The sequence below is a fragment of the Periplaneta americana genome, chromosome 1 (assembly GCF_040183065.1).
Source record: "Periplaneta americana isolate PAMFEO1 chromosome 1, P.americana_PAMFEO1_priV1, whole genome shotgun sequence".
Taxonomy (NCBI): Eukaryota; Metazoa; Arthropoda; class Insecta; order Blattodea; family Blattidae; genus Periplaneta; species Periplaneta americana.
This window is the reverse complement of record NC_091117.1, coordinates 126,968,899-126,985,344: the sequence shown is the minus strand read 5'-3', so window position 1 is coordinate 126,985,344 and position 16,446 is coordinate 126,968,899. Positions and strand designations below refer to the sequence as shown.

The following is a 16,446-nucleotide window of genomic DNA, read 5'->3' as shown; positions in this document are numbered from 1 at the left end:
CTGTGAATGTTGCTGATGTGTTTATGTTTTCACAGCCCGAAGTTAGGCACACAACACACCTACGTACCCGCAGAGCTGTATAATTATAGTGTCATATTGTTGTTAGAGAACAAAGCAACGCACGGACCGCGCGGCGTGGCCATGAAATCTCCAACTGACTCATTACAGCTTGAATGACTTCGGATGGAACCGCATTCAGACCCCTGCCTGACTGGCACTCGCGCTAAGCACGGGCTCTTTTAATATAAAGGCATGCCTACTTTTGAATATTTGTAGCCTACACAGTTATTGAATACTTAATAATCCTTGATGTGAGGAGAAAAGTGTTTTTATAGCTGGAATTCACACGTTACCTTCAAATTAAGGTGCAGGAAGATCCACCTCTGTGGAATAGACTAACGGTTAGCATGCCTAACCGTGAAATGAGCGGGCCAAGGTTCAAATCTTGGTTAGGACAAGTTACCTGATTGGGATTTTTCCGAGGTTTTTCTCCTCAACCACTTGAAACAATTATTGTGTAATTAACTTTCGGCGTTGGACATCGGACTCATTTCGTCTTAATTAAATTCAACTTCATATATCATCTTCAATAGTTTTAGGGCTACCAGAAGATACAGCAGACGTGATGACGTGATTTGCCTACAGATGTCATCTGTCTAGGGGAGAGGCATAGAACCCTGGGAGGCGTAGGTGCTTTCACAGCGGACTACGGCAGACCAGGAAGCCACCAGTCTGTGTAGCTCCATCAGTAGATGACACCATAGTGCATCACAATATCGACGGTGTTGCGATCTTTAGGTCACTGTAGGATGTAGCAGAACGTAGTAGGGTAGAGTAGCATAAATCGCACCGCTTCCTAAATGGCACCACTGTTAGTTTAAAACAAGTTACTGTAGTAGTGTGGCATCTAGTGGTATTGTTACAATCTACCATATGAACTTCCACCATGTCACTTGATTTCTGCCACTTCTTTGTGTCTGCAGCGTGGTGGTAGTGTATCTAATATAATCGCTCAGGTGGATGTATATTTAGCTAACATTTTGTAACTAAATAACGGATTTGTATGCAAAGGACTCCATAATCTTAAGATGTTACTGGTTTGAAGAAATATTAAAGAACATTAAATTTAGTACGATTTTCGAACGTGTGGTGATTGTAGGCTAGAATGAAGGAAATAATAACTTATGACGTAGTTTCTCAATTCGCACTATTTTGTAGGTGCCTAATTCGCACCGGTGCGATATGAGCAACTGTAGCAATTCTAGCCGTACAAAAGAAGTCCTACATTATCATCTGGTGCTCCTCCAGGAACGTTAATTGTTTGCTCTGAGTCAGGTTACATCAACAGTGAACTATTTGTCGAATAGTGAAATATTTTATTTGCCACTCAAACCTGCCATAGAAAAAAGTGCTGCTTCTGTATGTCCACCTATACGATCCATTCCAAAAATTTAGAAGCTAGATTGTCTCGGGAAAATGGTGTGCTCCTGTTTCAACTTCCTCGTCACAATACTAATAGGCCCAGCCTTTAGATGTATCTATCTTCAAACCATTTCAGACAGCTATATCAGTCTGAACTACGAGTACCTGGTGAAGCACATAGCAAATGTGTAACAATAAAAAACTCACTCAGACAGTTTAAATGTTAGGTAATTTATGCTCTACTTTTTAAATTTAATTTGAAGAAGCATTATTCTCTTTCATTGATTTCAATAAACTTGTAATTTGTATTTATTACATTATTCACATTAAATACTGTTCAATATGTTCAATATTAAAAGCTTTCCTTCATCCTGTTCCCTGCAGATAAAGTGGTGCGATTTAAGAAACTACAGGTGCTATTTAGGAAATTAGTTGCCTAAATGACACCACTGACAGCTGTTTCAAAAATCTCATTCTAATTTTAAAATATTAAATCAAATTCAAGGATTTGATAAATGTTCTGGGAATGTATCTCTGTAAAGGAATGCAGAAAATAAAAACTATACTGTTCAATAAAAATTATAAATGCTAAAGTGGTGCGATATAGGCAACCTTACCCTATGCGATTTGTGAACAGATGCCATTGATCGGAGGAGGTTGCCTGGATGCCTTAGCCGAATCGATAAAATGACACGAAGCAGTGAATCACAGATTCGCAGGAATGCGGTCCTAAGGACTTCAACAATCACCCCACAATAAAGAGGTCTGTACAATAAGCTTCAGGCTGCGGTGTTTTCAATTGTATACTCCTGCGCTTACGAACTCTCGAGAGAGATAAAGAAGTAGGCTAACGTAGGCTTACGTACAGTTGAGAAGTTTTTCCTACTCTCTGCGCTGGCTACTGGAAATACATGACAACGTAAGCCTACAAACAATTATAAATAAGTAAAACTTTTCTCTGGTTAAGAAGCAGAATTCCAGTATTCTACGAGTATACTAACTGTGAGTGAACTATTGTGCATACTAAGTGACGGATTTTGTAGTAAAATTACTAGGCCTATTTCTACACACTTTGTTTAGATAGTGTAAGTATCTAAACCTTTATGGATGTCTGGCAGAAGTTACAACCAAAAGTGTCCACAATCTACTTTTGTCTCACACCAAAATTCACTGCTCCATTCATAGCTTTTATTATAAGTTATTCTTTTATCTTTTCCTATCTCATGAAAACATGCTACATACTACTATTATAGAACTAAAACTTAGTTTATTAATCTATATAGCAGGCCTATGTTACAAATTAAAAAAAAATAAGACCTTCAAAACCAAAAATTCAGCTGTAGACTTCATGCATTTCAGTACATGTATTGGGGAATTGTTGTGCTTGTAAAGCTACGCACTACTGACTTTTTGTAATGTCTACAATTTTCATTGTACCTTCTTGAAAATTTTACATCAGTTAGATATTGCTAAAATACATGACGTGCACAATTTTTCTAAAACTTCTACGTTGAAAAATATACCCAGATTTTTTTTTATTATTTACAGCAAATCAATTTTCGTATAAAGATAAGTAATGAATTTCCCCCCCCCCCAAAAAAAAAAATACACACACTTTGAACATTTTTCTTTTAAAGTTCACTGCCTAAGATGATAAACGCAGCTTTCTTAATCATAAAAATTAGTAAGTCTACATGAATTCAGCATTTCATGTAGGCCTATAGACTTGTGAATATGTGGATATAACGTACCCTATAGCCTACCCTCTGATTGAGGTGCTGGATGATAGTACATCTATTATCAGGCATTACATCTCACTTGACGATATGTGTCAGAGGAAGAACATTACAGTATTTGTATACATCTAAAGTCTGATTAGTGTAATATGTAGCTAGTCGGCGATGTATGCAATGAAGGGGGAAAGGAACTGGCCATCCTACCCCATTATCTCCTGGCCTAGTTGCCTCATGAGTGATGCCTTGTTGGTGTCACTTGTGGGATTCAGACCTGTCTTCGTACAGTTGGGTAAACAACGAAGTACCTTATTTAAATTTAAAACTCTGATTTGCGGTAAAATCACTTTAAAGTTTAATATAGCATGTCTGACCGTGAAATGAGTAGGCTCGGGTTCAAATCCTGGTTGGAAAAAGTTACCTGGTTGAGGTTTTATTCCGGGATTTTCCCTTAACCAATTAAGGGCAAATGCTGGGTATCTTCGGCGCTGAACCCTGGATTCATTTTGCTGGCATTATCACCTGCATCTCATTCAGACGCTAGATAACCATAGCAGGTGATAAAGAGTCGTAAATATATCAAATGAAAGTTTAATATAATATGCTTCTGAATATAGTAACCATTTCCATGGGACAAACTGAAACGCGATGAAATCTTCACTAGGCCTATAGACTAGTATTCCTCAAGAAACCGTAGATTTTTGACACTATTTAAATATTGAACAAAATGATCAAAATTGACCAAAACTCTGTAGCGCTTCCCCTTTAACTACAAAAGAAAACACACACGTGCTAGAGTGTAGTTGAAGTTATGTAAGAAAGAACATTAAAAAAAAATAATAGGTACTCTTGTAAAACTTAGGCTACCACCCACTTTTTTATATAGCCTAAGTAAGCCTACAGGCTATTATACTTTGTTCTAAAAATATATTCTTCTAACAAAATATTCTTGTTCTAAGAAGATGTATTCTTTCTTTCAAGAAAGTTACTTTTTTTTTTTTTTTTTTTTTTTTTTTTGGTAAAAACAGTTTCTTTTAAAAGCAAAGATTTTCTTTTAAAATAAGTTATAAGAAATTAAATTTTGTTCTAAATATTCATTTTCTAAGAAACTTCTATAAAATATGGACAGTTTTCTTCTATGCATGTTCTCGAACTTTCTTTTCCTGAAGGAATTCTTGTAAAACATAGGGCCAAGGCCCTACTTTTTCTATAAGAAACGTAAAGAGAAGTACGTTATACAAGACTAATACTCGTATTAGGGTCTATAGCTATCTTGTAAAATCACACATTTTAATATAAATGACATAGGTTAACTCATATTTTTATGAAACAATTATTTTCTAAAAGATACATTTCTTTTCGAAGAAAATGTTCGCAAAGTGCAGAGCGTTCGGCTCGGCTCGACCGAACACGCGCATCAGGCATGCTTGCATGTATGGTATAGATTGCGCCATTAATCATTATCGATCCGTAACTCCCGCGTATTTTTACTAATGTACCGGTAACTCTGATAATAACACCATGCATAAGTTACATATTTTTTTATTTCATAATGAGTTGGCCTACTAACCTAAACTACATAAATTAGGCCTAGAGCCTAAGTTAGAAATTATTCAAAGTGATGTTCGTCTGCATCCATACGTTTCCGACATTTTTTTATGGATATGGTACTGAAACCAGAACAGCAGAGTAGAGTAGGCCTATAGGCTATCGGAATAACTCCTTCGTTAGTTAGTCAGCTTGACACAGTGACACTGCTTACGACATCACAGGAAAGCTAAGAAAATGAATTCGTACGCATTCCGTGTGGAAAGTAGGTAGGCCTAAATCTAAATATTTCAGCTGGGAATCTATTTCGAGATTATTGACAGGAAACGCTATGACAGCATAAACTTAGGCCTAAGGCAATTCTTACGTCAAGAAAATTGGGTTTAATGAAACAAATAACTTAGATGTGCGTTTTCATAACTTTTCAAAAGACATTAGGCCTATTGTTTGAAAGTATGGAATTTGAAAGATTAGGTGCACAAAAAGATTTGTTTATCACACTCTTGGCCTTAAAGCTTTTAAACTGATAGGTTATAGGACTTAGCTTGCGCGTAATTTTCTAGTGATAAAGGACCCATAATGCTGAAATTACAAGGCTATTTCAGAGAACAGGTTAGGCCTATACGATTATATTAGAGCTCGGACATCTACTACTAGGCCTAAGCTTATCTTGAAATAGTTGCTGCCCTACCTGTGGTGGAAAGAGATCCTTACTTATAGACTACAGACTACGGGGTAATTCATAAAGTTGCCCCCCCCGGCTAATTGTAGGCCTACAGATTTCTAGAACGTTCCTGTCAAATAGCCTTTCAGCTCAAGGTAGGCCTACTTATGATCGATGTCTAATAGTTACAGAGTAACATCAGATTAATAGGTAGCTAGTCGGCGATTTATGCAATGGACGGGGAAAGGAACTGGCCACCCTATCCCATTATCTCCTAGCCTAGTTGCCTCATAATTGGTGCCTTCTTGGTATCACTTGTGACGTTTAGGCCTGTTTAAACAGTTGGCTAAACAACAAAATCAGATCAATAATTTTTTAGGGAAAAATTGTTTCGGAGCTGGTATCGAAACCGGGACCTTTGGTTAAACGTACCAACTCCCTACCAACTGAGCTACCCAGGAACTCTACCAGACATCGATCCAATTTTTCCCTCTATATCCACAGACCTCAAAGTGGACTGACAACCGTGAAGCAACCAACATTGAGTGCACACTAACTCTGTGTGACTCAAATTGTGGTTTTCTATTAACGAACAGTGACGTATATTATGCAAATCGAGCTTTCAGGTATAACTCCCTGTAAAGTTGATTTGAATAATTTTCGAGGGAAAGCTCGATTTGAACAATAGGCCTATCAGATTTTCGAAACAAGTTATAGTCAATAGCTTCTTGAAAGTAGGCCGAATGTAAGTTAGGCTACTTCCATCATGATGGGTTGCCTCTTCTCCTGCGCGTAAATGCTCACTTGGACCAGCAATTTTCACAGCGGGACCCTATCACCTGGCTTCTCAGATTCCCAGATCTAACACCCTTAGATTATTGTATCTGGGATAGGTGAAGTGTAGACATACCAAGTTAGGCCTATGGGGTTAGGTACAGCTTACAGCAGTAAAAGTTTGGAAATATTCAACATTTTTTTCCTCCATTACTGTATCTTGTACAATAATGAAAATTAATATGTGTAAAACATTGCTCTTCTGCTATATGAAAAAAATTACCATAAAAAAATTATTTACTTTTTTTTTTTTTTTTTTTCAAAATTCAGTTCACTCTGCAGTGTTGAAGCGTTTCCCACATAGGCCTAACTCAAAAACTATCCAACATTCTGTGATGAAATTTTTTGTGTGTATTTATGCATGTCATAACTACAATATGATGCAAGATCAGTTCCATACCTTTGATAGATTGATAAAAAATAAATTCGTTTAAAATTGGTCAAATATCAGTACCGTATTTTCTTCTAACACAAAAGAAAAAATATATATTACTTATTAAGGAATGTAGTTGAAAGAGAATGATATTGTAAATATGAGTTTCAGCAATAAAGTAAAAGAGAGAGAACATGAGAAAGTTAACAAGTTTATGAGTTAACTTATGAGGGAAACGCTTCATTACTTCACAGTGAACTGCCAACATTTTGTAAAGTAAAAGAGAGAGAACATGAGAAAGTTAACAAGTTTATGAGTTATGAGGGAAACGCTTCATCACTTCACAGTGAACTGCCAACATTTTGAATTTTGAAAACAAAAATATATATATTTTAATCGTGAAAGTATTTTGTCATATAGCAGGACAGTTTTTACGCTACCAATTTTCATTATTGTACAAGATAGCCTACAGTAATGGAGGAAAAAATGTTGAATATTTCCAAAAATTATAGCCTACTGCTGTAATCTGTACCTAACCCCTTAAGGTACAAATAACGCGAAGAGGTGCCTGCACGCCTGCTGCATGCCGCGAGTACAATAAGGAACAATCGTGTTAAGCTGCAAAATGCTACTTGCGCGTTTCATAGGCTATCCTTATAACCCGTTGTGTTGAAATGCAAGGAGAAATCTTCGAAAATATGATTTAAATACGTTTAAATGAAACAATTCGATAGAAGTGAGCGCTTAGCAACCATTCTTATGTTAAAACAAACAAGAACTACAAAATCAAGAAATTGAAACAAATAGCCTATTTGTTACTGTTGCTCCAAGTTATTTGAAGTTTTCCACCTCTTCGAAGTATAAATCTCCAATTTTTATATTTCCATTTCGTACAATATTCTGGTCACGAGACATAATCATATACTTTGTCTTTTCGGAGTTCAAAAACCCCAACCAGGATTTGAACCCCGGCCCGCTTCTTCCACGGTCAGACGCGCTAACCGTTACTCCTCAACGGTGTACAACGTGTGGTTAGGATGATGATTCCCCCCCCCCCCATTATGCTAACTGGCTTGTCTAACCGGATTTTGCTACTCCATTTTTATGAAGATGCTGAATGGGCACCGTCCCCATGCAATGACCGAGATTTCAAGAGAAAATGTTTTCCCCATGAAGACTCGAATTAACGCTCAATGCGTAACGATAGTCTAAGGCTTGAAACCTTAGACCACGCAGTTACGTCGCGAAATCGTTATAATATTAGTAGACAATATTACTTATATTAATATAGGCCTAATTATGTTACCTTGACTAGTACACCTATCTAACAATCTACAGATTATAATTTAAACTGTGTGAAACACAAAGAAGAGGGTTGCGCACTCAAACGCCTTTCTCCAGAATTGGTAGGCCTACCAGTTGTAAAAGGCTTGTGTCTATTTACTGAAACTTCGATTGTTGCAAAACTAATGAGTAAAACAAGACATTAGCCTATGGCTTTAAAAATCAATAACAGCCGAAGAAGCAAAATATAGCCTATAGGTATGTGGCCTAATAGAAATATGTAGTCTAATTTATGTTCAGTGTGTAGAAATAAGTTAGTCTAGCTTTAATTTGTTATATATCATATGTTAATAGAGTGCTCTAGTTTGCAAGAATGTTTTCATTTTAGTTTTGTAAATAAGGGAGATTGGTACAACTAACTTAATTACAAAATAATTCGGTCTTGAATGACTCGATGTAAAACGCTGCTCTGCGGTTTTGTTTAACAGCAATGAAGCAACTTCAGAAAAAATAATAACAAGAAAAATACAATTATTTATTTTCAACTAATCGTAGAAATACTGAATGCTTTACTTTTGGTCCAACACAGAGTTGTAGACAACTGGACGTACATTTATTCATGGACTTAGACTAAGAATATGACTAAATCATTTTTTAAATTTTACGATCTTAGGTCGTAGGACTGCTTCAATAAATCTTACCCTACAGACCCGAACACAATACTTCGACGTCCGCCCGACTCGTGCTTGAGTTTGTAATTCAAGGGAGAGATCGGAATGTCATCACTTGCGAGATGCGATCTGCAGGTCGGCGCAACACGAGAGATAGGACGACCTGACTCCAGCACGTGCATTTCGCCATTATTAGATTGTTGGTAGGTACGTCAACGTTTTTCAACACCGGATGGATTTATTACTTCACTGAAAGTTCAACATGTACACATGCAAATAAAACTTGTGGAGGAAAGGCGTGGACAACAACGAAGCAGCCAATAGCGAGCATCGCGAGTCGGTAGCGGGACTGCGTGATCCTCCCCCGCCTCCTCATTGGAGGGCTCGGTCTAGACACCCCAACGAACGCTCCAATGGCAGCGGCCTTCGTAGCCGGGCCCCCGGGGTCCGGCGGTGGGCTGCCCTTCGTTGGACTGGCTCCTCAGTCCATGGGTAGACGAGAGTGGAAGAGCTGCGACCAGCTTCTGCAGCGCGGAGGTGGTGGTGGAAGTGTGCGTGCATCCCCTGCTGGACAGAACGGTGATGTGTGATCGGCCCGTGCAGTGGAATGAGTGACGCGAGATGCTGACTGATTGTTTACGAGCGCTCTGGTAGACTGTCAACAACCCCAGTGAGCGTGCGGGTGATGTTCTCTTGAGCTGCTGCGTGTGTCGAACGGTTGGCGCGGCCATGCCCCGGCCGAGCCGCGAGTCGTACGGGGACCAGAAGCCGCCCTACTCGTACATCTCGCTGACCGCGATGGCCATCTGGAGCTCGCCGGAGAAGATGCTTCCGCTGTCGGACATCTACCGCTTCATCACGGAGCGCTTCCCGTACTACCGGCGCAACACGCAGCGCTGGCAGAACTCTCTGCGCCACAACCTCTCCTTCAACGACTGCTTCATCAAGATCCCGCGGCGCCCCGACCGCCCCGGCAAGGGCGCCTACTGGGCGCTGCACCCCGCCGCCCTGGACATGTTCGAGAACGGCAGCCTGCTGCGGCGGCGGAAGCGCTTCAAGCTCATGAAGACGGACAAGGATCGTCTGGAGAACGAGCTCGCGGCGCTGGCCAACATCAACCGCTTCATGTTCGCGCCGCCGCCGCAGCCGGCAGTGCCCGACACGGCGGTGGGCCCGCACCTCGCGCAGCAGAGCGCCCCGGTCGCCGGCACCACCTCGCAGGTCCAGCGGCCGAAGCGCTCCTTCACCATCGAGAGCCTCATCTCGCCCGACAAGCCCGCCGTCGAGGCGGAGGCCCCCGCCGCCACGCCGCCCGTCGCCTTCCTCTACAACCCCGTGGCCGTGGCCGCCCCCGCGCCGTGCTACGGCAGTCTGGTGCACCCTCCGTCGTACGTGCACCCGTCGCTGGTGATGGGACTGGTGCACCCGCACCCCGGCTTCTACCCGCAGCACCCCCTGGAGCACCCCACCGCCCCGGCGTCCAACGTTTTCAGGTTCAGCCCCACCCTGAGGTCCGTCTGACCCGTGACGGTGACCTCTGCGTGGGTCACAGAGAAATCGTCTGAAGTGACCGATGCCGGGGTCACCGCTAGCGGGATGCCGTGCGACTTGCGGACTTGGACTTCGACGCCCGGCGCGAGCAGGTGACTTGTGTGAGTGCAGTCCGCAACTACTTTTATAATGACACTTAGTACAAGCAGGAGGGTTTGAGCCGCTAAATTATTCGTATGTAAAGTATTAGAGACATGCTGGTCGACCCGCACCCGGTAGTTGTGTAAATAGGCCTAATTAGAAGAGGAGATCGAAGCGTTGTTGCAGAATTTCGGACCCACTACTGACTAAATTGCATGAACTCTATGCTGATGACATTTGTTTTCTTGATTGTGTATATAGTCTGTACCGAAATGTCTATGTATGGCAGTAAATAGTCACTTAATAAATTGTATAAAATTATCCATGAATTTATTGTTGTCGAAAATTATATTCATTTACCTAAGATCATGCATGGAGTATCATTTCCCCCTAGAATTCATTACAGTTAATTTTCAGTATCCTCAACTATTTCCTACTAGCCTCACCAAACCGATATTTCAAGCTCCAAACAGTTGTGGTGGGAAGTATTTAGGCCAATAACTTCCTTTTCTACGAAGCTTACTGCGTTCTGGTAGAAATAATGAATTGTACAATAAGTTATAATTATTTTTAATTTCAAGATGCGCTTGAAACAGAAATAAAATTATTTTGAATTTACTTTACAATAAAATTATTTATGTAGACCCTACATTATCTTAGAATCATTTACTAAGTAGAAATATTTCTATTAAACTATAACTTAGGCTACTTTATAAGACTTTCAACAATATCCATATACTGAAGTTTACAGAATTATTTCCATCTCATTTCAATTGAATGTTTAACTGAAATACTAAAACAAAGCATTGAAAATGACCAGTGTATTACCAGTATCTGACACATAAACTGTTTTACCTGATTCTAGTTTTGCTATATAGAACTAAATAAATAGAATTACCTAATAATTACCTGATCTTGGATATAGTTTTGACAATCACTGTGATCTACTGCAATACGGGTCTGAAAATTTATGATGTAGGCCTAAACTATAAAGTATATATTATTTTATAAGCAAAAATGGTACTAGATATTTATTTGTTTATTGGTATATTTAAAATGAGTTTGACCGTACACTCTATTAAATTGTTTTCAAAAATGAAAATCATCAAGTGAAATTAGGAACAATGTGATATTAGCTTATTGAAGTAGAAATTATATTATTGCTTTTTTACTTATGCATTAGTTATTGAAGTATTAATATGCATTAGCTAACTACTTATGCTGATGTTTTTATTACATGAACCTCATAGGTAATACAACACACTATCGTCAATAGAATCCCTAACATTTGAGAGTTACTTCGTCACATTATTTTCTGTGTCTTCTTGCTAACTTCTTCTATAATGTGATTGCTACACAGAATTTTATTATAAAGACTTTCCCTCGAATGCATCACACACACCAACACAAAAACACAACTTGACATACTTCATTGCAGTTTCATATTTAAATGTTCGTTACAGTACTTCGCCCAGTTATTGATCTCTGTAGTATATTTTAAGCTCTAATGTGTTGTAAACAAGTCCACAGCCCGCTGCATTAGCTTAGCTGCATAACACACATTGCGAAGGAGCGGTAAATGCGGGGCGTTTAATTTGCATCTGTGGTCAATGTACGAATTCCATTACAACAAAGCAAGCTGTTTTACATACTTTATTTTGAAATTAAATAGACTATTTAATAATCAACCATTTGTAAACGGAGTTCCTTTCGTGACTGTTATGGCTTTCCTTCAATTACTCCACGCGATACACGACGTATGAGACCGCAGACGGGAATGCATCATATGCAGGAGTACACATATGGCGAGTTTTTAGGTGTACCCGGTTACTTCAATAGCATAGAATGACTTACGGCTTAATTACTTGTTTTGTCTGCAGCAACATTAAAACATTAACTGCACTGCAAGAAGTCTTCGTTTTTATATAGGCCCTACATGCTGCATTTAACAAAAATGTTAAATATTATAATAACGTGAGTTGGATGATGCGGGCATTTTTTCTTGAGAACTGTAGTAATAAATACATGTAAAGCAAACAAAAGTTAAGTTCAAAAACTGTTAATCTCTGTTCTAATTCGACAAAGGCTAAAGATAATGATCGTGTTCAGACGTAATTCTGATGGCACAACAGATGCGTTTATGTGGTTACAATAAACGTAATATATTATTCCAAGACACGGTGATTAAGGAATATGCAATATAAAATAAATGCATATTATAGACGTAGCGCACACCCGTTTTAGCAGGCTCATGTTCGGGGCAGTTCCTATAAATAACTAGGCTATTTTGTATTAATGGAACATAACAAATATTCAATAAAATTACAAAACCAATACAATTATTACAACACATGAATAATTACTAAAGTAGAGAATCAATTCAAGAATAGAATATAAGTTAAGTTCGAATGAATAGGGCCCATGTAGGACTACACTGAAATTAAGAAAAAGAAAAAAATGAATACTAAACAATTTGCTTAATTTTTTTTTCTTAAATTTATTAAAATCAAATTACCTAGGTTAGAATTTATTATCAACATAGAGCTGTATAACCTTGACTAAATTTTAGTCCAGTGATTGTGTAGGTAACATGTAGATTCATCTGAAGGACATGGTAGAATAAACATGTTGTTTATATTTCTGACTGTTTTTATGATAATAGTTCAGTAATGTACATTTACACTATATATTGTCCAATTTGAAATAACTTACATTAAAATCAGAATAAATCAGATTTGTTGGAAAATCAATTGACTTGTTTAAACAAATTTTAATTATGCGATTTTTAAGCAATATCAGCGAAGAAAGTGTAAATTTTGTTGCTTCTGCTCATAGAATTATACCATACTGGATGACAGATTGAACCAAACCTAAATAGCCTAAACAAATAGCGTAATATTTGTGGGGTTGTAAGAGCGAAGAATTACAAACTTATAAATTGTTTTACGAAGTCTGTTACATAAAGAAGAAATATGTTCGTCCCACCTTAAATGCGGATCAATAATAATTCCTAAGTGTTTCACTTCAGTAGATTCCTTTAGTTTAGGACATTTGAAATTAAGTTATTAATTTAACAACCAGCATTGTGAATCATTACATTTATCACAAAATCTTAATTGTTGTAAACTACTTGAGTTTAAGGAAAATGGGATTGAAGTAATCTTGAAAATATTTATTGAAATAAAATTGTTATCTAGCTATTTTTAATAACATTGTACCATTATTCGAATTTTCGTATACATTAGTCCAAGCTGAACCACCAAAAATTCCAACTGTATCATCAGCATATGAATACAAAATGTCACTATATTTTCCTAAATTAACTTATAACAAGTCATTTAACCTATAAATTATATGTATTAAAAATAAAGTTGGCCCTAAAACAGTTCGTTGTGGCACGCCTAATTTCATATTTTGAATATTATTAAATTAATTATTAATTTTAGTTACATGGGTTCTATTATTTAAATATGATATAAATAAATTTAGAACTATTCCATTGACATTCATGTTTTCTAATTTATTTAACAGTAGGCCTATGTATCGAAGCTTTTTTAAAATCAAGAAAAACACGAAAACATTATTTTCCTTATCCAACACTTTAGCTATCCTCCAAGTAGCATCATCTGGACACAAATTAGCTCGAAAGCCAAACTTATTTTCAAGCAACTTATAATTCATTAACCTATTTTAATGCATTTTTCCAAAACTTGACAAAGACTAGATAATAATAATATTGGTCTGTAATTATTCATTTTCTTTCCATCATCAGATTTATGTACTGCAACAATTAAAACAATAGACTCTCTAAATTGAATTAGATAATTTTTTTAATTCAATTATTTTTTCTATAAACGTACCCATTTTGATGTCTGTAATAATATAATAATAATAATAATAATAATAATAATAATAATAATAATAATAATAATAGTAATAATAATAATAATAGCGTACTGTTGTTTCATAACGCAAATTCATGTCCCTATGATTCTAGCACAACGATTAGAAATAGTTATGATATAATTTGTGATTTTTTGGAAGTATCATAGTCTACTTTATTCCCTGCGACTCTATTTCTGTATCCTCCTCTTCTCTTCAAAATATTCAAAGAAATTGAAGGTCTCCCTGCAAAAACGAAGTAGCTCCACTTCTACAAAGTTGTGGAAAACAACAAAAAAATTTAAAAAAATTCAAATTTTAACTGAGCTTCTTTCCTTTTTCAGAGTATTATGTCCTGGGTACCTAGGAGCTTCATTTTACCACTCACTCATTTACTACAATCACTAATTTAAGGGGCTAAAATATAAACAAATAATGGAGCTACTCCCTTTTTGCAATACAATTGGATAAGTCATAGGCTTAATTAGACACATTTTGCACTGAACACACATTTACTGTGTGAATGTCATAAACTACAACACAAGAAATAGCAGATTATATATACACAAGTTGAACCGTAAGTAGGGCCTAATGTCATTAATTTCAAGATATTTGAGATATTTCAAACTGAAAAGTTTAATACAATTTTTCTCGTTTTTGCTTCCTTTTCGGTATGAAAATTGTTCCATGTGAAACATTTCATAGCGTGTTTTGAGAAAAAGCCATTGATTTAATTCTCAATATGCTTAGTCAATTTAAGAGAGCAGTGTATTATGATAATAAATTATTGAAAGGATTTCAGTTTTAGTCTATCCTTTAAATATGCAGACATTAATATTGATCCCAGCAAATAGGTATAACATTGTAAAATTCCTTTGTAGAACGAAAAGTTACATTTGTTCGGATAACATTTTTGCACAGTTAAAGGACAAAACTAAAATTCTTTCAATAATACACTGCTCTCTTAAATTGACTTAGCATATTGGGAATTAAATCAATTGCTTTCCCAAAACAAACGAAATGGAAGCAACAAACGAGCAAATTTATATATCACAAACAATAACCCCCTGAAATTAATGACATTACCTTCGACTATCTCTGCATAGACCTACAGCTCCAGGAACTGCCTTCTTTTTGTTAACGAAAGGATTGGAAGCTCAGCTCCAATTCCACTGTATTACTACCAAATGCTCTGAATCACACCGTTCTTGCATTAAAAGTTCGGGCATATTTTTCAAGTATGAAACATTAATTTGATCAAAAAGTGGAGCCAACCCCTTTTTTTGCAGGGAGCCCTTCAATTATAATCTGCATTTTATGTCATAGCAATAAATACCTAGCCTACGTGTTCCCATAAAAGACATGAAAAGGTGCAGTTTTTTCTACATTAAAATTTCTGAATCACACCGTTTCATAAGAATTAAAACTGCTGATTTGTATTTATAGTAAAAGTTATAATCCAATTTCAGCAATATTTTTAATAGACTATATAAAAACATTAATTAGGCTACATTAATTTAAGTGATTAACAACTTATTTACTATAAGTATTTTATTAGTAATGCACACATCTTATTCTGCTAACCTATTATTTATAGGTTAATATTGAAAATATGCACCGATTAGCTCACTATTAATAAACATATTGAATCATGAATTTAGTCATTGCATTGTGGTACTAAGTTTGAGAAATCATGTCCTATTCTACATCCTAAGAACCAAAATTATTTAAAAAAAAATGCATAATTTTAAATTATTTATTTCACTTTATTTTACCTGCACATAAGTTAGCGATAATAGACTGAACTTAAAAAAGTGACTAGGATTTTAGGAAATCTCTATGATTAGTGTAGCGTCTATATACATATTGGGATAAATAAACACAATGAACTAATCTATGAATAATAGTCCTTGCACCAATAATAATAATAATAATAATAATAATAATAATAATAATAATAATAATAATAATACATTATAACAGAATGTACTATTAAGAGGACGGATAAATGTTTTTGAGCTACAGACAATAACAATTAACTGGTGTTACCGTAGGCTATATGTATAAACACTTGTGAATATCCCGTAAATATTATTATTATTATTATTATTATTATTATTATTATTATTATTATTATTATATCCATCTGTATGCGAGTAATGTCAAGCGTGAATTAACTTTTTATAGTTACGCATGTAGTGTACACGTCTCTGTTTGTCGTCCATGTCAAAGCAAAACTGAATATAATTTCTTTGTTAAATGTATTGCAATCCCCCTTCCTCGGATTAAAATGAACTCTTCCAAGTAGGTTATGTGCTGGCCTATAGACCTATGTAAGTTTCTTCCCTTGTATATAGGAATGGATCCGTTTACTGTTGTTTATCGGATATGATTTAAACATTT

General features: G+C 36.5%; 1 protein-coding gene and 1 long non-coding RNA gene across 3 annotated transcripts in view; both read left to right on the top strand.

Moving 5' to 3' along the window:
• Positions 1 to 16,446, top strand: part of LOC138700628 (uncharacterized) — a 901,578-nt gene that overhangs the window by 774,206 nt on the left and 110,926 nt on the right. The window lies entirely within an intron of this gene.
• On the top strand, positions 9,003 to 10,530 carry LOC138700531 (fork head domain-containing protein FD4-like). The gene has a single exon (XM_069827128.1). It carries the CDS (start codon positions 9,259 to 9,261, stop codon positions 10,048 to 10,050), a length of 792 nt encoding a protein of 263 aa, XP_069683229.1. The 5' UTR covers positions 9,003 to 9,258; the 3' UTR covers positions 10,051 to 10,530.